The 20,727-nt window shown below is 37.3% G+C and overlaps 1 protein-coding gene across 1 annotated transcript in view; it reads left to right on the top strand.

Moving 5' to 3' along the window:
- Positions 1–3,721: 3,721 nt before the first annotated feature.
- The window catches only part of LOC107563912 (tumor necrosis factor receptor superfamily member 6-like), a 28,449-nt gene continuing 11,443 nt past the window's right edge, over positions 3,722–20,727 (top strand). Inside the window, exons 1-2 of the mRNA XM_016248893.1 lie at positions 3,722–3,947; positions 19,669–19,822. Of these exons, the coding sequence (XP_016104379.1) occupies positions 3,918–3,947; positions 19,669–19,822 (184 nt within the window). The 5' untranslated portion in view covers positions 3,722–3,917. The remainder of the gene's footprint in view (positions 3,948–19,668; positions 19,823–20,727) is intronic.

Below are 20,727 nucleotides of genomic sequence, written 5' to 3'. Positions count from 1 at the left end.
GGAGCAGATCATTCAGTCACGAGGGCCTGATTTCACAATGCTTGTGCATTGCATCAGAGGCTTGGCATGAAGGATTACCTTATGCCTTCTGTGCTGAAATCAGAAATCCCCTTGTTATCACCCCTTCAAAGTCTTAAGGGAAATTGTTAATTTATAATGACAGTTTATAGGTTGTTCAGAGGGGGCGGCAAACCATCCTGAATGCAACATTGTTTGCCTACACATTGGCAAACTTGGGGCTTTTTTACTTTAGTTTATTTATCTATACTTTAGAGTAAGGTTTTATAAAGTGGTTAGGAAGATGTCTGTAACCCAGTCTAATTATTTTTCACTCTGAACCAAAAACTATGATATTTGTTGTTTTTCTTCTTTCTTCTTCTTTTTTTTAAAGCCAATTGTAATTATTATAATGTGAAGTGTAACATTAAAATAAGATTAAAAAATAGCGTAACTTGTATTAGAGAATTAAAAGCAGTGGTGTAATGTAACGAAGTAATAATACTTCGTTACAGTACTTAAGTATATTTTGGGAGTATCTGTACTTTACCTGAGTTTTTATATTTCAGCCAACTTTTACTTTTACTCCGCTACATTTCCTAATTAATATGTATACTTTTACTCCGATACATTTCCCCGAAGCATATTCGTTACAGACGTCAGAAGAACACGGACTGCAGGAAAGCAGGTTTGACGATTCAGTGGCATCTAAAATGCAAGTTAGACTCATGCTCATGTGCAAACAAGTGCGCGCACCACCGCGGATGATTCATTTTCCACTCAAGTCGAGTCTGAGATAATATGGTAAGTGTTGTTGTAATGATGTGCGATCTGACATTATCAAGTCTATATCACCAAATCACACACACAGAGTGCACGCACGATGATTTATTAGTCTATTAAAACTCAAAATGTAAGGCATTCTAAATTGTAGACGGCAAAAATGCTTCTGTAGGCCTATACTTTTTATATTTATATAATTTAATATAGTTAACTTGATATATATCACACAAAGAGTACCGTTTTTCTGCAGATATTAGCATGAATATATTTAATAATCATTTTATACAAGTTCAGTAAAGCAATACGTGACTTAGCTATATTTTAGACATAATATTGCTTGTTTTTGCTCAATTTTGCTAACGAATATAGTTCCAAACAAAGATCGCAGCACTGTTTTGCGTCTCTGAACAATGGGTTTTGCTTATTGAATGAATCATCTTTTTGAACGAATCGGCTGAATAAATGATTCAGTGATTCAATGAGTGAATCACTGAATCATCTTTTTGAACGAATCGGCTGAATAAATGATTCAGTGATTCACTCATTGGGCTTGTTTGAGATGAGCAAAATCTGCGCAGAACCGATCACCGCGAGATGCATGCCGGTTAGAAAAGTGTCCGATTTACCTCCGACTTGCTCTGATGTCATGCTGACACGTGGATAAAAACTCGCGACGGCGAGGCGGCTGTGTCGGATTGAGCAGTCGAGCGCAGTTGCTCTCCACCGACTGCGCTGACCAAAAGCATGACGGGAAACGACTGACTGACGTCACAGCTTAATGCTCATTGGTTCGGACACCTGTGATGCTGCGGTTCTCTTCTAAAATATATATATATTTTATTAATCTGATTTCATGTGATCATGTATTTAAATTATGTATGAATGTTCCCAAACACTATGAGAGCGCGATCTCTGTGTGAGATAATGTGATTGTTGTCATATTTCTATAAAAATATAAAATGCATGTTTGCATGTTTCTATTAAAGTAAAAATGAATGATAAATACACCTTTCGTATGGAATTAAATAGCAAGCACTTTGAGTGTGTTGTTCATCATATTTATTTTCATATAAAAGCAACAGAACTGAAATTATAACACGTTTATTAGCAACACAGCACGTGAGTGTGAATAGCGCGATATCCGCCTTTGATCTCGTTGGTATCTGTTCCACTTCGAGAGGTCAGAACTGTCCGTCTTGACTGCGCTTATTTCACTCCTCCCCTCACTGCAGCCGCCTACTCTCACCTACATCGCCAAGTAGATATAACTGCAGACCGGAGATCTCCAAAATGGGGCGTGAACTCCAAAAGTGGGCAGAACCTCCAAAATGGGGCGGGGTCTCCTCGCGCAAAGACTTTCACCATTGGTTCTGGCTCCAGCCAATTGTTACTGACTTACATTTCAAAATAAAACTTTATAAATTAAACATTGTTTCTAGTTCATCTAAAATAAAATATGCTATATAAGTAAATATTCTCCGTGAGAGCAGAGCCCAAAGCTCGGGGCCAGTGGTGTTCGGACTGGAGTTTGAACCTCTGCTTAATGATATAAACGGGAATCACCCACGAGCTCTCCCGCGAGCCGTCCCAGCGCAGCGCAGGGGAAAGATTTCACTCTATTGCTTTTTTCTAAGCAACCGCGGCATCCCGGGGCTCGAAATTTGCAGGGTAGGAGGGTGTAACTAAAAAGGTGCCATTGTCCGGTGAGGTCCGGTTGGGGAGTTACGGAACGATCTCATATTGTATAATCTTATTAACTGTTTATCTCCTGAACTGCAACTTTCTTTACCACGCTATTCAGCGCCAATCCCGCTGTGCAGTCAATTTCACTGGTTAAGGTTAGGGCCAGGTGTGTGGTAGGTTTAGGGGTTAGTATTTTTTGTAGCATAATGTAGGCAATCAACACCTTAATTGACACAACCAATAAAATCTTTAGAATCAGCTGTGGGGCGGAGTTTACACTGAAGTGGACTGGGGGAAAAAATTGCGCATGCGTGTCATGTGCCTGTCTGTCAATGGGAGGAAGCCACGCCCTATTTTGGAGCTCCCACCCCGTTTTGGAGTTCCCGCCCCCATTTGGAGATCTCTGTGCTGCGGTTATACCCTTCTCTACATTTCAGGCAAGGCGAGGCGCATCTCAAACAAGCCTAATAACACAGTCAAATGCTTTGTTTCTGAATGAATCAGTCGTTTGAATGAATCGGTTGAATCTCAATGACTTACTCATTAACAGTCACTTGCTGCCACCTACTGGTGGTTTTAATTTCACATTTCGACAGTTTTTTATGTTTTAAACTCGTTTCAAATAACAGTATTCAACGTTTTATGTTAAAAACAAAACATTATTTATTCATCTGTAACTGCAGGTTAAATGCATCCATGTCCCCTCTGAGATATGCCTACATTAAACTGTGTAAATACATCTAAATGCTATTTCAGATGCAGATTCCAGAAATGTTTTCTTATGTTGGAATGAAAGACACTAAGAAAGAGTTCAAACTGAACACAATACTGCTTCTCAAGCTGTGTATGAACATTACGTATATTATTTATTTGCTTCTTTTCCATTTTGCATTTACTTGTACTTTTACTTTCAATACTTAAGTACGTTTAAGATTTAAAAAAGACGGTTCGTACTTAAGTACAATAAATATCACATACTTTAAGACTTTTAAACAAGGAATATTCTAAACGGTGACTTCAACTTCTACCAAAGTCATTTTCTGGTAAGATATCTGTACTTTTACTTGAGTAATGGCTTTCAGGTACTTTATACACCACTGCTTAAAAGGTAGCGAATTGAATCGGAATGGCCCAGTAGTAATACAGTAACCTACAAATCCCACCTCTTTCATTAGTCGAGATCTCTTCACTCTGATTGGCCAGGGAGAGTGACGTCACGCGACGTCACCGAACTCCGTCTAACTTTTTCATCTTGACAATAAGATCAAGAGAGAAGCGTCGCATTACACCAACCGCGTTTCCACGAGAAAGCAGCCGAAAATGATTCGGTTCTGACAGGCCGTCAAACATTGGATGTACGTTTTTTAATAGTTTGTTCTGAAAACATTGTTTCCGGAGGGTAAAAGAATCATCAAGTAGTTGGAAGAGTCGGGAAAACACGCCATCCTTACAGGATGGATAAATCCACAACGATGGAAGTCATGGTAAGAAATCTCACGGGTTCTGCTGGGGGTAGTTTGGTTAAACAGTGCATATTTTTCAGAGTATTGGATTATTTCATTGTTGTCTCACCATTGTTCTGTATTTGTCGCAAACATGTAAATGAATCCCTGGTGTGATCGGTCATAACGCTTTGAATGTTACTAAGTCATTTTCTATGATTATGCGTTGCTTTATCAGACTTCTCGATGCATACCAAGTGTATTTTATTCTAAATGTGTCCTTGGTTTTCTTTAACATCATTTCAGTCAATTCAGTCTTTTTTTCATTTTAATTTTTAATTTCACGTGAAAGGCTTGTAGCCTATTATCTCAAATATGAAAGTGGATAGGGATAATGTGCAGAAAGCTTAAATATTTACATAGTGTTATGTGTTTATATCGAGTTTTGATTTCATGACTAATATCAGAAAACCTGTAATACACACTTGATGGGTAATACAAGTCATGTGTAGTTTTGAGCGTCATTGTAGTAGTAAGGCTTGTAGACTGTCTCAAGTGATCTGCCTACCCAGGCAACATTTTTGGCTATTCAGTGCACCCAAGATATCAAGAAGTGTTGTCTAGGTAGGTTTTGAGACAGCCATAATGTGTGGTGTTTAAAAAAAAAAATAATTATGATAAACTACAGAGATAAACTGCACACTTTGTAAATAACATATCTGCACACTAATAAACATATCTGTACATTTATCTAAACAATTACATGTTTTCCTATACTTCTATTTCTGTATATAGTACATTATTAAATTTTTCTTTTTTTTTGTTATGTTAGTGTTATATTACATCCCTACTGTGTTATTCCTATGTATGTCTGCACTATCATGTATTTTCTGCACTGGAAGCTCCTGTCGTCAAGTCAAATTCCTTGTGTGTGTAAACATACTTGGTAATAAAGCGATTCTGATTAAACAATATTGCTTTGATAATTTAGCTTTGTATAGGTTTCGGTACAGAGAACTGATATGCAACAGATTTTATTTTATTTTTCATTTCTGATTTTTGACACCATAACTAAATGATCATTAGGCTACAACAATAAAAATATGCATTATAAATGTTTTATTATTAATAATAATTATATTGCTTATTAGAAATTGTAGTAATATTTTTATTTATTTCAAATTAATTGGAATTTATTTTCATTTATTTCAAATGAGTATTTGATAAGATGCATTATATTCACGTAAGAATAAATGGCTATTATTATTAAATAATCAACTTTTTTGAATACTGTTTTTGAGTGTTGTTTTTATAGGCCCACCAAATAGTGACATATTGGTTTGAACAGTGGAAGTATTGGTTAAAAATATCAGTTGAACCAATTATCGAAAATTTCAGCTAGTAAAGCAGTTCCCAGTCTTCTCTTCTCTTATGAACCTTGCCTTGTGAGAGTTTTCTAAGAGTAGTGCCAGTGTTAAGTTTATTCCACATTGAAAGAGCCATTCACTGCCCTTCTGTTGGTTTTTCCAGCTCTGCTTTGCCAAAAGTGGCACTATAAAAACGCTTCACCGACTGAATGCCGAGACTCACCTTTAAAACTTTCCCTTGAGTTCAGAGCCACACTTGGCTCACACTGTGTATGTTTAACTTAAAATCACACCTTTCCATAAGCAGCATATTGAAAAACACAGGTTAGTTGTTGCATTGAACTTAAGTGTATTTTGTGTAAATGCATGTATTATGTATTTACATACTCGTATAAAGAAGCAATTGGCACATTTAATCAGTAGTAAATTAGATGATGAAGTCATCAAAGGGAATGATGGCCATCTTAACTAGTAACTTTGACTGTTACCTCAACAGCCTCTCATTCCCATGAACCCTAAGTAAACTACCCTACTTTGAAGCCCATGTTTGTTTATTGAAATGACAGGGCAGAGATTGTTTGCAACACGACTGTTTATGCACGCTGTAAACTTTGCTAAGTTATGGGTCTGCTCTGGTTGGCTGGTTACTAGATGAAGATAGCTCATCCTTGCCAGTCTGCATAGCTCAAACATTCCTGGGCCAGTGAGAGCAGATGGGGAGGGGGTGGACGGAGGCGTACAGCTCCCACTGTAAACTTCCTGTCCACAAAGATGGCAGTGACAGGAATCAGATCTTTGTATACTTTTTCTACACAGAGTCACAAACATTTTACATACAATTGAAGCTGGGGTCCCCGAACCCGAAGTCTTTCCACTTTCTTTCTGTTGTGCTTGGGATTTCTTAGGAACATAAAAATATATATACTGTTTCTTTTCACTTTGTGCACAGATTTCTCTCCCCCTCTCAAATTTTTTTTTTTTTTTTTACACCCTCTCACATGTCTTCGATGTTATCGGAGTATGCTAAGTGTGCATGGTATCTCTCTAAGCGGCTCTGGAATCTAAACAGGACATGTGCTATATACCTCGGGATCCACAAGAAAGACTCCAGAGCGGAGTCGACATCCCGTTGCTCGTTAGGAGCCTTTTAAAGCCACTTTCCATCGTCAGATGTTTGTAGAATTCACATTTACGAGGAGACAGGAAGAGGGAAGTCTCTGTGTTGCAATTAAATGCAACACTCATAATCAAATCGGAGTAATCAGAATGATGTGGATGTGTGGGAGTCTGTGTGTGTTTTGGAAATCGTACCATATCTGTCAGTCTATGCTGTAGATTACCCACAATAAACAAGGCCCAGAAGTGTTTATACTGAGATGAGAAGCACATTTATCCTGCACTCAAGCTTTACGGCTATTATATAAGGATGTTGTTATGTTGATGAGTAGTTGGCATGAAATGCTTCAGGGAACTCGCCATTTTTTTCCCTTTTTTATTTTATAATTAGTATGCATGGAGCTTACAAAAATATTTTTTTGTATATATAAAACATTTTTTGTATATTTTATGTTTTTTGGTTTATATTAATTGAGAATGTTTTGCACAATGATTTTAGGCTAAACTCATATTGATGCAAGTAGTAGATGTGATGCTGCTGCTTAAACTTTATTTGTCTCAATGAGGGAAATTTGTTTCACATGAAAGTAGAAATGAAATGCTTTAGGACGTTGACTTTCATGCAATTTGACATGTCATCAAAATCATCAAAACTGATTTTAAAGAGCGTTTAGCTCATTCTTTAATGATTGTTATACTTTTTACCAAATCTATTTTAAAAAGATATATATTATATTTTAAATATATAATATTTTTGTTTATTTAAGATTTTAGTTTTTGTATATTTATTTTTTAATATTTAGGATTTTAAAAGTGCAAATATTCTGGAGTCTCTCAATTAATAAAAGCCAATAAAATGGCTTATTGACCATGATGACCATTTACAATTAATAAGTGAGGCAAAAACTTGTTTAAAAATGGTGAAATACTTATGTGACCTAAGATATAGACATATAAATGTTAACCTAAAACTTAATGTTAATAAAAATCCATTTAAGTTGGGAGAGCATACATTTTCGTGAGTCATAAAATCATGTGCAACATTTTCAGCTTATTCATCCTCCTTCTGACATTAAAGTCGTGTGGCTTTAAAAAGTTCAAGTAGTGGGAGACAAAATGAAATATTATCTGCAGTCGAAATGAAAGCACCTTGATAGCATGTGGGTTTGTGGTTAGGCTTGTTTCTTTTGCCATTTAGCTCTTCCCAGGAAAGGTGAGGCATCTGTCAGTATTTCATTTATTTCTAAGGTGGCCACACCTTACAGGTCACTGCACCCAGATTCAGTGACTGAACGAGAGATGTGTTACATATATTACAATGTGCCTGCTATTCAGCTACCCTTCTATTCAACCTCCATTGACTCCAGTTAAAACACTAATAGTGTGCATTTCTGTGTGTGTGTGTGTGTGCGTGCGCGCGCGCATGTGCACCCATCTAGTGGGGACTTAAACCTGAATAATACACACCGACTCATGGGGACTCGTGTCACTGTGGGGACCTAAATTGAGGTGGGGAAACAAGCTTATAAATCATAGAGAATTAGTTTTTTTTTTGAGAATGTAAAAATGCAGAAAGTTTCCTGTGAGGGGTAGGTTTAGGTGTAGGGCGATAGAATATACAGTTTGTACAGTATAAAAACCATTACACCTATGGAGAGTCCCCACAAGGATAGTAAACCAGACGTGTGTGTTCACACATACCCCCTATCCAGTGTCTTCAAACAATAATTACCCATCAGTTTGACTTAAAATTGAACAGTCATTGGCCATCCTTCCTCCTTCCAAAAAAAACACCCACTTGCTCTTTTATTCTTATGTTTTCTCCTCCCAAGAATCCACAGGTGAATCACAGATTGGGTAACCTGCCACTGTGGCAAACACGCTTGAATTAGGGTGTGTGCTTGAGTGTAGGAAATTAGATGATGGTGTTATGTCTCACTTAAGCGATGGATAGTGTCATTTTGTAGCTTGGTCACACCTTGCAGATGTTTTCCATGTGCATTTGCCGTGTGGATGGGAGTGTTCCTGTTAAATCTCATCTTGCTATTGATGTCAGGGAGCAAAGAGCAACTGTTTAAGTTTCTATAAATGGACTAATGCACTAAATGATAACACTATTAGGGCTGCCATTAACAACTATTTTTATTTCGATTAATCTGTTGACTAATTTATCGATTAATCTCAGATTAATTTCCCACCAAAAAAATCAACAATTTTACTTAAGAATATTTTATTAAACTATGTTTCTAAACTATAATTTTTTAAACTGTCATTACAATATATTTCTGTATATTTTATCAATTTTATATTTATGTTTTATTCAACCCAGTCTCATAAAAATACGTACCTCTGCGTACATTTCTGCAACACCGTTTTTACGTACCTTACTGCACGTTTCGCCGCAGTTTCAAAGAGAAATGTCCACTGAGTGGCGATAAAACACGGTTTCAATACGTCACCCTTGGCATGTTTTTATTACGTTGATATAGGTACGTATTGCTGTGTTTTTATTGCGTTTCTTCAGGTACGTATTGCGGCGGTTCAGAATTCAAATATCCGGGTACTGTCGCTAAAAGTTAATGCTCTATCGTGTTGGAAATATTCCCTACACCAAACCAACCCTAAACCTACCCGATAGTGTTAACAAATGCAAAACTGATATAAAAACTAATTTTTTGATGCAACCGTGCCATTTTAACTTTCTTATATGCAGATTTGAACTGTTTTGTTGAACCGTAGTTACACGGGATTCGAACCGGAGCTCTTCGCCTCTCAAGTACGTCTCCGTACTCCGTGAGCTACCGAACAAGCCTATCGTCTATGAAAGCCCATTAATATGAAGCTGGATATGTGCGCTGCTAACGTTCAAAAGCATCAGTTTTCAAATTTCCCAGCATATTAAAAATGTTTTGAAGTCGCAACATAATACTCTTCAAGTAATTGTGCGAAAATTACGCTTTATTTATCAAAACTCTGTAAATCATACTCTGTGTGAAAATAATTTAAAAGGTGTCGGCGTTTTACTGCCTCTAGTGTTCATTTTTTTGGAAACTGCAGTGATATGTACTTATTGTTACGTATTTCGCGTCTTGCAAAAATGTTCCCCCAGGTGCGTATTTGCCATGAGACTGGGTTGGTTTTATTTATATTAGGCTTGTATTAATTGAGAGGCTATATGCAATATTTTTTGCACAATGCCTAAATCACTTTATGCACCAGCTCCATTGAAGCAGTTTTTAGACTTTTTATTTCATTTTATTTTTTATTGATGTATTTTTCTTAAATCACTTCTTTCTTTTTTTTTTAACATTACCTTATTTTAATCCTGTGTAATCGAACACCTTACATCTCTAGAATTACTTTAGCCTGACATTTGCAGATGCCTGAATTAATGTTCACCTTGAATAGGTCAAAGAATGCATTCAGCGTAAAAAAAAAAAAAAAAGCAGCGTCTGGCACTGAACCTCCTGCTTGTGTGAGTGATGGGAAAGGCATTCAGCACAAAGCCTCTGTCTGATGTGAGCTTACTGAGCTGAGGCTAGCTAATGAGTGAGGCAACCCAGCGTGGCGTTAGCCTAATGTCATGGGAATATGTTCTTCAAGCTTGAAATGCCATCTTACACAATTTATATACCACTCTACTGATATTGTCTTGGATAAGTAAAAAAAAAAAAAAACGGGTTGTTTACGCATTTATTATTGCTGATGAATTGAAATTGATGCATCTTTTCCTTTGATAACAATACAGTAGTTTAAAGATTAACTACTTGACGAGCAAAGGTGATTGCAACCACCAATAAAGTCCTTTTGAAACTTGTTCGACCTGTTTTTGATAATCAGTGGGGTTGTCGACGAGAAGAGTCACTGAGTCATCCAGGCTTTAAAGCTTTTCATTGGATGAGACTTTGATCTGTGACGCATATTCAAGCTATTTACCTCCTGAGGTTTCCATGGAAAGAGCTGTGAAGAAATGGAAATATTTAATGCTAATTCAATTTGGCAGGGATGGGTAGAGGTTATTTTACTCTGGCTGTTGTTAGGATTAAACTTTTTTTTTTTTGTTCTGTGGCATTTTATCTCATTTGTCCCACCTAATGAAGTTACACTACTTGCCAAAAAAAGAAAATGCGTCACACTTTAGGTAAATCTAATGTAACTTTATTAAATAATTTCAGATGTTCTGCTTGTGGGGGCCCAAACCAGTAATGTGAGACATAAAGCATGCTATCTAGGGTATTTAAAGACATATACGTTTTTTTGGGAAGAATATAAGGAATGTGAATTGGAAGTTAAACTGCTAGTCAGACATTTTAATGTGGATGGACCCATTTTTAGTCTTTTCTTGTAGACTTCAAGTTCCCAAACAAACTGTAATGGTGGTGTGAACTTTGTCTCTTTATCTCACCGGTTGTACCTTGTATATTGTGCAGATCCGCAGATGTGGTTTTAAACAGGAAGTGCACTGTAAATCACTTTTTTTTATTTTTTTTTATCCTTTTTTGCTTTCATTGTCTTTGTCTGTCTGTCTCTCTCACCCTCTCTTCCTCTCTCTAAAGGAAAGAGATTAGGACAGTCCTGTCTGGTCGCTATTCACTGCACTCTTTATTAACAGAAGACAGAAAAGCCACAGGAAATCTGAAATGTGGAAGACTGTGCTGTCGTGGCTTTCTGGGGCTATTAATATCCTCCCACGCACTCTAAGGACAGCAGGCCGCCCGCCTGATCTCTCAGGCTGAGGGCTCGCTCAAAACCCCCCTCATCACCTCCACGGGACTGAGAAATCACACTTGTTGGGATGGAGGTTTCAGAATGTGTGGGTCATTCTGTCATTCAGTATGTGGTTTGGGGTTGTGATATAACTGAAATAGTTGTGAAACTTGATGTTAACACTTTTAGGAGAATATATTGGTTTATTTGAAGGATTAGATGCTTGGTAAATGATTGTGCAGCGTGTTGTCGCCAAAAACCCATAGAACTCCCATTAAAGACTGTCCGTGTGTGTTTTTCTGTGGCCCAGCATGAAGCTGAACTCCAAATGAAGCCTCCACATTGTCTGACTGTTTCCTGTGTTCCCCGAGAGGAGCCATTTACAGATTTTCACACGCTCGTATATACCCAAGATGCTAGTGTGTGTGTGCCTTCACATGATCTGTGGTTAATGTAGAGTTCACAAGTTTCAGTATGTCTGTGACTGCCATATTACATCAAAAGGGCAGCTGTGGCCTCACTAAAGTATGCAATGTTTTGAAAGCAATTTTGCTATGTTGCAGAGCTTTGTGTGTTTGTGATCTCATTCCCGTAAACTTAATACAAAGGTGAAACCTCGCTCTTCTGATTTACTTTAATTTTCCCCCTTGGTTTGTACACAGATTTGATATGAAAATGTCAGTATTTGAGATCAGTACATGTCAGGATAAAATGAGTAATATTATATATGTTTTTATTCTGCACGGATTAACTAAATAGGTCTAAAGTGACAGTAAAGACGCATAACAAACGATTTCTATTTTAAATAAATGCTGTTCTTTTAAACTTAATATTTATCAAAAATCATTGGAAAAAATACAAAATAAAACAAATATTTCCCTATCAATCATTCTCTCTCGATGAGCCTGTATCCTTGTGCAGAATGTTTATCATGTAAGTATAATGTGTAAAAGACTGTAATCTGCGGTTAATGTGAGGCACATGATTCCATGAGGCTCCTGTTCCGGACCGCTGGGAATAATGAAAAATGGTGTGCCGTCCCTTAACCGACAGCTCTGATAGAAATCATCTGTTAAGTACGGGGGGAAACTCCTGCCTGTCCGTCAATTCCAATCATTACACATAAAGAAATGCACTGTACAGCATGTAGTACGGATGTAGCCCTAATTGAACACGTACACAGATGCGGCAAACGTGATTAACTGACGGCCTTATCGTACTGTAACTCCAAACAATAAAACCTGTGAGACCCTATTGTCAACTAGCCAAGATTGTGCCAGAAGTGAGTGTCTGTCTGTGTGTGTGTATGAAAGAGATAGAGAGACGTACAGTTGCCTGTCCACATGTGGAAACGGGCACTTTTAAACAATGAAGATTGCATGTTCTTGTCTAATAGTTTAGAGCTGGCAGCGAGCATTGTAAACTCGATTGTTTAACTGTAGCAAAGGAAGCCAGCACACTTAGCACCTTCATTCAGGCCAAAGGCTACTTTGAACTGTTGTGTGCTGGTTGTTTATTGCATGCCGCCACTGGCATTAACCGGTTCATTCATGAGCTCTTTTGTGACCACCGCTCTCGGTTACGTTTACTTTGGTGGTCAGCCAGTCAAGCAAAACTCATTCATTCTTTCTCTGCCTTTCATTCAGTAATATAGATATAGAATAGTGCCTATGTGGAGCCACTATGTGTTAGGGTCAACCTGTTTTTCTTTTAATTATGGGTAAGATTTCTTGTTTATGTCTCTTTTCCAGCTCTATCACTTGAAAATGCTGTCAACTTCCTTTCTGATATCTGGGATACTGCTGTTTAGTTGAACTGCATCTTACTTCCATATCATCTTCACCAGTCATTCCTTGCATATTCAACAATTATTCACTCAGACAGAAGGGAAAGGGCGTCTTCTCCATTCCGAACGCGCCACGCTGGTGAGCTGCCAGAGCAAAGTGATTGTGGGTTTGGAGGACTCTCATCTAGGAGGTTAAGGTTACCATGTTGGTCTATGTCCTGACCACCTATTACAGGCCAAACCCTACCGCTGGCTGTCTGGATGCTGTGAATGTGTGCGTGTGAGTGTTTCCTTCTCATTTATTTGTGAAGGATGTTCTGTGAGATAACTGAAATGCACAAGTTCGATTTGAAGCGAGTGGAGACCTTGAAGTCGGAACCAGATTTCACTGCCGTTTCCTCCTGTATAAATGAATTGCCTGGGAGAGCAGGAAGCCAGTTTGCGTTGAGTTTGTTCTGGTCTTATCTTAGTTCCAACTGGTCATGCCTAGTGGGTGACCCGCATCCCTCCGCTACTGAGACGCTTTTGTCATGGTTCACCAGCGGTTTATCGGGATAGTCTTGAAGCACTGATAATGGAGACAATAGTTCACTTTTAGCAGCGCTAGCTCGTAAAAGCCAGACCACCGGTCCACAAAAGCTTTTTTCAGATGAGATTAGTTTTCTAAACAATGTTTGAGTTACAATTATTAGCGTAAGATCTGTATTTTTGTGTAATTATTGAGACCGGATTGGATTGTAGTTTTTACTAAATTGTCTCTATTTGGGCGCTAATGTCTTCTGGATGTTTGCATCACAAAATCCAGTGAAGCAAACAAAACTTTAGATAAATGTAAGTAATGTAATGTAAGTTACATATTTTGTAAGTACATCATCTGACAGTTTTTATTCATTTTAAATTCTTTTTACTAAGGAGACTTTGTCAGGGCTCAAAAACAAGGCCAATGTAAGTGAGTTCTGGCTGGTTGATGAAACTGTGACTTGCACCATATCGTCAGTGCTGTGTTTTATTTTATTTTATTATTTTTTTTTATTTATTAATTAATTTTTTATTTATCATGGTATCTTGCCATATACATTCGTTAATATTGTTTTGCTATGCATGGCATCAATATCTATTTTATTGCTGTCTTCCTGAAAACTCCCAAATTAAAGAAATGTAAGCAAACTTAATATTTGATGAAAAAAAGAATAACATGTTTGTGTATAATTATAAATAATATTAAAATGAGAAATTATAAATTAGTATAACAATAAAATTCTTGTAAAAATAAAATTTATACAGTTAATATTCATAAAATGATTACGTTTGTAGTTTGTGTCAGGGCCAATGAAAATTAATGTAAACAAGCAGAATTTTTTTTTTTAAATAAGATTGTTTTGAGGTATAAGCATCAGGAAGTCGCTGTTTTTTTTACTAAAATCTTCAAAAGGTGTGGCTATAATTGCAGAAGCGCACCAAAACTATTTTTTTTTTATTCCAGCAAGCCATGTCATGACGCCCATTGTTTCTTGTTTGCTAATAGTTTCACTATGAGCTGTCAGCAAGAAAGCTGACCAGTTAGTTCTCGTGCCACTCTGAAATCCAGTGATTCACCAGATCTGGAATGTGCAGACACAGGAAGTGATGTCACTGCCCCTGTGCCCCCACAGCCTCCCTATCCGTGCCTCTCCAACGAAAAAAAGACCACCTGTTCTGGGATCAGAGGTAGACGTGTCGCCATGGAGACGTGAAGTTTCCATAGCATTTGCACACACAAACGCAGTCAGGAAAAAGTCTGACTGCTTTTTAACGAGCGCTTGGCATAGACGTCTGTCAGACAGGCTCCACTGTCATTGGTGGGTGATGTCATTGGCAGATCAGTGAACTTTGACCCAGATGGGTTTGCATGTGCCAAGGGGGCCAGAACAGGTGTCGGACATTAATGCAGCAACTAATTTTTCTGGCTGCAGCAACTGATACGTGTCTTTCACCCTGTACTTTCATCCCATCTGGGAAAATTCAGTCTTTACGGTGTGTGTGTGTGTGTTTGGGTGTAAAAGAGCGAGTACTGTAGCTCATTAGTGTGACTTTTAATGTTCCACTCATCTGAATGGTTTCAGTGTGTCCATTCGGAGTCAGGAATCTCTCTTCTTTCACTCGTCATTCCTCTCTGCCATGCCTTCCCAAACTCGCATGTGCCTGCCCTACGTTTTGCACCACTTCTCGGCTTCTCACACTCCGTCTATTGTATCTGTCCCCTTCTCCTTTTCCTTTCAAATTCCTCCAGCACTCCATAGCTGTCGCTCTCTGACCCCACCTCCCGACGGCTGCGTCTAAATGGTGCGATTGTGCGTGTGTGTGCATGTGAACGTCTGTGGAAAGTCTGACGTGAGCGCGGAGAGAGTGTGGCTCGACAGCGCTGCTCAATCCAGGAAACTCCCTTAGAACAACAAGGCATGGCTGATATCCAGAGAGCTCCACTGTAGCCAAAGTTTGTCTCAGACTAACCAATACCACCCCCCCCCCCCCCCCCCCCAACACACACACATACTCGCTCAAGAAACTCTCACACATGCATCGGTTCGCCCGCACTTATTTCATTGTCTCGAGAGGTTTTACTGTCTGTGTGGACACTCAATGCCATCTTGGTTCCCCTCAAGGCAGATATACTCAATCTGTCTTCCAATAAGAAGACCATTGTACCCTCCTCCGAGTTCCAAACATTGCATCTCCAACCCCGAATAGAGTCTCTGCTCTGTTTTTGAGTTGATTTACTGTGGCTGTTGTGATATTTCAGGTTTGACAATGCAGTAGCTGTTGAGAACCTAATTTTACTGGTTGTGTTGCACACTATAGCACGTATCACCGTATTCTCTAATACCTCTGGTCCTCTGTGGTGTCTTAATGCAGCTGTTCGGCTCTATTTGATACTAGTTTACAAGTAGCATTCTGCTTTTCTCCTCTGTGGAATGTCTTCTCTGATTGCTCTTCTGTTTTGGCAACCCAGTTGCTATTCTACAAATATTAGTACATAATATTACACTGTCAACATCTGAAGTTTTGCTGCAGTTTGTCACCAGCAATGTAGCTTAACTTATTGACTAAACATTGAAAGGCACATGGAATCAAAGGCTACAGAATAGAATGCTACCATATTACTTTTGCTATATAGTATGCAGCATGCAATTTTTTGCATTCATAGAATGCTCAGAAGAATTAAAAAAATGCGTAGTGTATGATCCCTGCGATAGTGTGTCCCACAGTGCAATGCACTCAACTTGATACACTATCATTGAAAAGTTTGCATATTTAGCATATATATATATATATATATATATATATATATATATATATATATATATATATATACATACACATTTTTTTAAAGAAATTAATACAATAAGAGAATGCATTCAATTGTTCTAAAGTAACAGCAAAGACATTATAAAAGATTTCTATTTCAAATAAATGCTGTTTAACTTTTTATTCATCTGAAAATAAAAAAGTATGACTCTTTCCAATAAATGAAATAATTTAAAATAAATGTTTATTGACCACATAATAAGCATATTAGAATGATTTTTGTTGGATCGTTTGCCACTAAAAACTGGATTAATGGCTGCTGAAAATTCAGCATTGACATCACTGAAGAAAATTATTTAAAATATAAAAAAAAAAATTTTTAAATATATTTTAAGTTGTAATAATAGGCCTATTTCACAATTTTGCTGCACATTTTTTCCAAATTTTCTTATCAGGCCGATACCGATAACAGAAAAAATGAGCATTTATCGGCCGATACCGATATGGTGGCCGATATATCGTGCATCCCTAATTTTTTTTACTTTTTTGATCAAATAAATACAACCTTAGTGAGCATAAGTAACTTCTTTCAAAAACAATGTCATTATGATGAAAGTAATTTTTATTGACTTATTCAAATTGTCTTCATATAAAGTTTTATTTCAAATTTTTAAATGTTCAGCATCGCCTTTTGAAACAACAATGCAGCATGCTACTATTAGAATTGGTATTATATTATTTACAATTTTACACAAATAGTATACAGTATGCAGTGCATTATTCTTTTGCGAACACCGCTACAAAAACAAATCGTTCAGAAATCAGCATGATTAAGTCACATCCTGCATATTAATAATGAGCAAATTAACGTGAACAACCATATTTCAGAATTCATCAATATTGGTAAACAATGATTAGCCAATCACAACAGAGGCGATTTACATATTAAAATATTATGATAAATTAAAAACACTATCCTAAAAGATTACACCCCATTAGAGTTTGTTCATCAAGTTTTGATTTTACAGGTTTACCATTTAATTTTACCATTAATTTAATTTACTCTGTGATATGAATTAGCACTTTTAAATGACTTATGTCTTACTACTGAGAAAAGCAGCACAACCCTACTCTCTAGATAGAGCCGTGAGGTTTCATTTAAATGCAAAGTGTTCAAGATAAAAGAGGTGTGTGTGTGGGTGGGTGGGTGTATCAGAGCACATCCATATGGTGAATGAGTGTCTAACAGATATGTTCAAATAAAGCCAATGTGTGTGGCAGATAGAGAGAACTAGAGGCAAGGGTTCTTCTTTATATGTGTGTGTGTATAAGAGTAAAATGAGTGTGATAGGGTGGTTGCTTTTCATTCTTTCTTTGTGTGTGTATGCCTGTGTGTGAGTGAGTCAAATGAGAGAAAAGAAGAGATATTTGGGGGTCGTTGTGAGCAGACAGAGATGTGTGTGTGTGTGTGAGAGGGAGTCAACAGTAGCTCTGTATGGACTGTGCATAAGGAGTAGGGGTCTTCTACTTCAGACGAGCACTTTACTCGGTCCCTGAGGCACCCCTTCTTTCTTCTCCCTCCTTTCAGCATGTCACAATGAGAAGGCCTCATTTACGGCTAAACAACACACTTTAGAGCCACCACTTCAAATGACCCACATTCTCCCAGGCACACAACACCACCGCTATACACCTCACCAGCAACTTGACACCACCGGCTCCATCTAACGGCCTACATTTCCCATTATCCTCTGAGACAAAAAAACGGAGATACCGAACTGACTGGCCATTGACCAGCAACGGGGACATTTGCTGGTCACCCCCACCCCCAAAAGTCCACATATAATATTAGTCAAGGATTTTTGCACCAAAACAGTCATAATTTAGTTCTACATGATCACTTTCCACAGACCATGTTCCAAATGTTTTTGCAATTGTACCTTTAAGAGTTTAATATTAACATGCAGTTTTGGTATAGGGTAGCATAATACATGTTTATTAAAGGGGATGTGGGGGCGTGTTAGAACGAGCCGTTTTAGGTAGGTGTGGCTGACTCTTAACTTTTATAAAGAATATCTCTTTGGATTTGAGACTTTAGTCTTTGCAACTTTACAGATCTTCTTTATGCACCAAGAGCTTGTAACACTCCAAAGAGAAAGGAAAAATTTAAATCGCATCATATGACCCCTTTAAAATATCTGTTGTACACGTGCCGTTTTAAATATACATTGTCATATGGACAGTAAGCCTTTCATTGTAACAATGATACTGATTTAAATTTCTCAAAGTGCAAAAAAGTAGCAACAAATGAGTCAAATTGTTTCAGTAACCAACACTGATGGATTCAGTGAGTTTATTCCGTGAAGGATTCAACAGACTGATTCAAATTGGTAACTTGAGTTTGTGAGTTATTTTTGATAGATATTAAACGAATGAATCAAAAGAATCTTGTCCAAATGACAGATGAATTACTGTTGAGTTTATTTGTGTACCTTTTACATCAACTACACATTTTATTGGACTTGTTGCCTGTTTATTTTGCTGTCCTAAATATGTATAATCATATAATTAGTTGCTTTTTATTTGCATTTAGCATTGTTTTGCACTGTTGTCTGTGACCTTGTCGGAGCTTACTTTCTTCCCACCATTTGAGAAATTGTTTTTTAAACGTTTACTGGTATTTTCATGGATCCCATAGAACACTTAGAGTTTTGTCAGGGTAGGTTGTTTGGTTCTGGTCCAGGAAAAGACTCTCTCCTGCTCTGTTAATTTGCTTTGCTCTGCAGATGTGCACATCAGATGGTTTGAATTAAATGCTAGATTGCTCACACAAGGTCAGCTATGAGAACTCGGAATACCTCTGTTTGCCTCTGGAACTGAGAAAGAAAGGCTAAATGTGTGTGAGAGAGCACAACTCTGCAGCCGTGTGAAAGTACAAAACTGGTATTTCTCTGGAAGAAACCTCTTATCTACTGTTCTTCCCAGCCTTTTTTTTTTTTGTCTTCTGTACCCCCACAGCCCCATAAGTAAAGCTCAAATACCTATTCATTTGCACCAACGGCAACAACAAATTATTTTATGAATGAAATCCAGATGAGACATTTAACAGTCATTTGCCGACTTTATTCCTGTGATATTTGTAATAATATTAATAAGAAGAGGAGTAAAGACATCTGCTGTCTGAAGTGTTTACGACAGTCATTTATTATTTTATTTATCTTATTTTAGTTCAACTGAAGTAGCTGAATGCAATCAGTGTGTTTACAAAATGCATTAAATATGATAATTAATCACAATTAATCTACTGACAAACCTAATCCTGATATTTTCTAAAATAGTAATTATATTTTTATTTCGAATATTTACGTCATCATTTCTGTTTTACAGATTTAACAAAGTAAAACCAAAATCTTTCCAAGTACCCATTGGGATGATACATGAATTGTAAGTCATCATGAATGCATATTGAAAAATCTCATTTTGTTTTTCCCCCGTTCTCCAGGTCCCTATTATCATTGCTTTGATTCATGTGGGTCATGGAGCGGCAGAGCTTGGGCTTGCAGGAGACCTCCAGAACCGCACAGCAAGACAGATTATCTGCGTGGAGAACCAGGAGTACCCTCACAACGGCTTCTGCTGCAAGAACTGTGAAGCCGGTAAGTTGCAGTGAAGATCCATCTCTGAAGTTCCTGTTAAACCGTGAGAACTTCCCTTGTGAAGGCCAGTATTGTAAACACAAATGACTCGACTCGCTCAAAGCAGTAAATTAAAGCATACACTGGTTTTCAAGATGTTTAAAATGGCTTTCCAGGCTTTGTTGATGAGGCGCTGACAAACATCTGTCAGTGTTGCTATTAAGAGTATTATTCTCTGATGAAAATAACAAAATGGTTCTTTTAGAACAGTCCTTCATTAGCCTTAAACTCAGCATTCTCATTTGTAAAACTCTGGTTCATCATAGAGCTGCGTAGTCTCTTGAGAGATATTGTAAGGCTTGTGCTAAAGGAGGTGTTTGTAGGCCTGGACTTGGTGTTTAGATATCCAGGATGACCGGAATGGAGGCCTGCATGTGTTTCGCTCTCTGCAAACATGAAGCACCCATGAAGAGCAGCTTAAATCACCAAACTGCCTGATGGGAATTAAACACAAAATATAGAGTTTGTAAATATAGTATTGGGAATGTAATGATATAATGATACAAATCATATAATGAGAGAATTTAATGTTTAATATAAAACAAGCAAATTTTGTGAAAAATAATGGCATAAATGTATTTATAAATGTAAATTAATTTTATGAAACATATTGGCACTTAATAGACAAAAATAGATTCTTGAAAAAAAATACTTAATGTACTTATTGTACATTTTTCATATGAGAAATGCTAATTAATAATTTATTACTAGATAATTGGTGTCAGAATATGTACCAAGAAGAAAAAAAAAAACATTTTAAAAGACATTTCAATGTAACGAAAAGGAGGCGTGCAGTTTAAACAGGACTCAAAATTCCATTCTTTGACTAAATGTTGCATTCTGTGGTCTTGTTGGAAAAAAAAAAA

This window comes from Sinocyclocheilus grahami, unplaced genomic scaffold, assembly GCF_001515645.1.
Source record: "Sinocyclocheilus grahami isolate Dianchi unplaced genomic scaffold, SAMN03320097.WGS_v1.1 scaffold897.1, whole genome shotgun sequence".
NCBI classification, from domain to species: domain Eukaryota; kingdom Metazoa; phylum Chordata; class Actinopteri; order Cypriniformes; family Cyprinidae; genus Sinocyclocheilus; species Sinocyclocheilus grahami.
The sequence above is the reverse complement of the archived record's forward strand: the minus strand, read 5'-3'. Positions and strand labels throughout refer to the sequence as shown.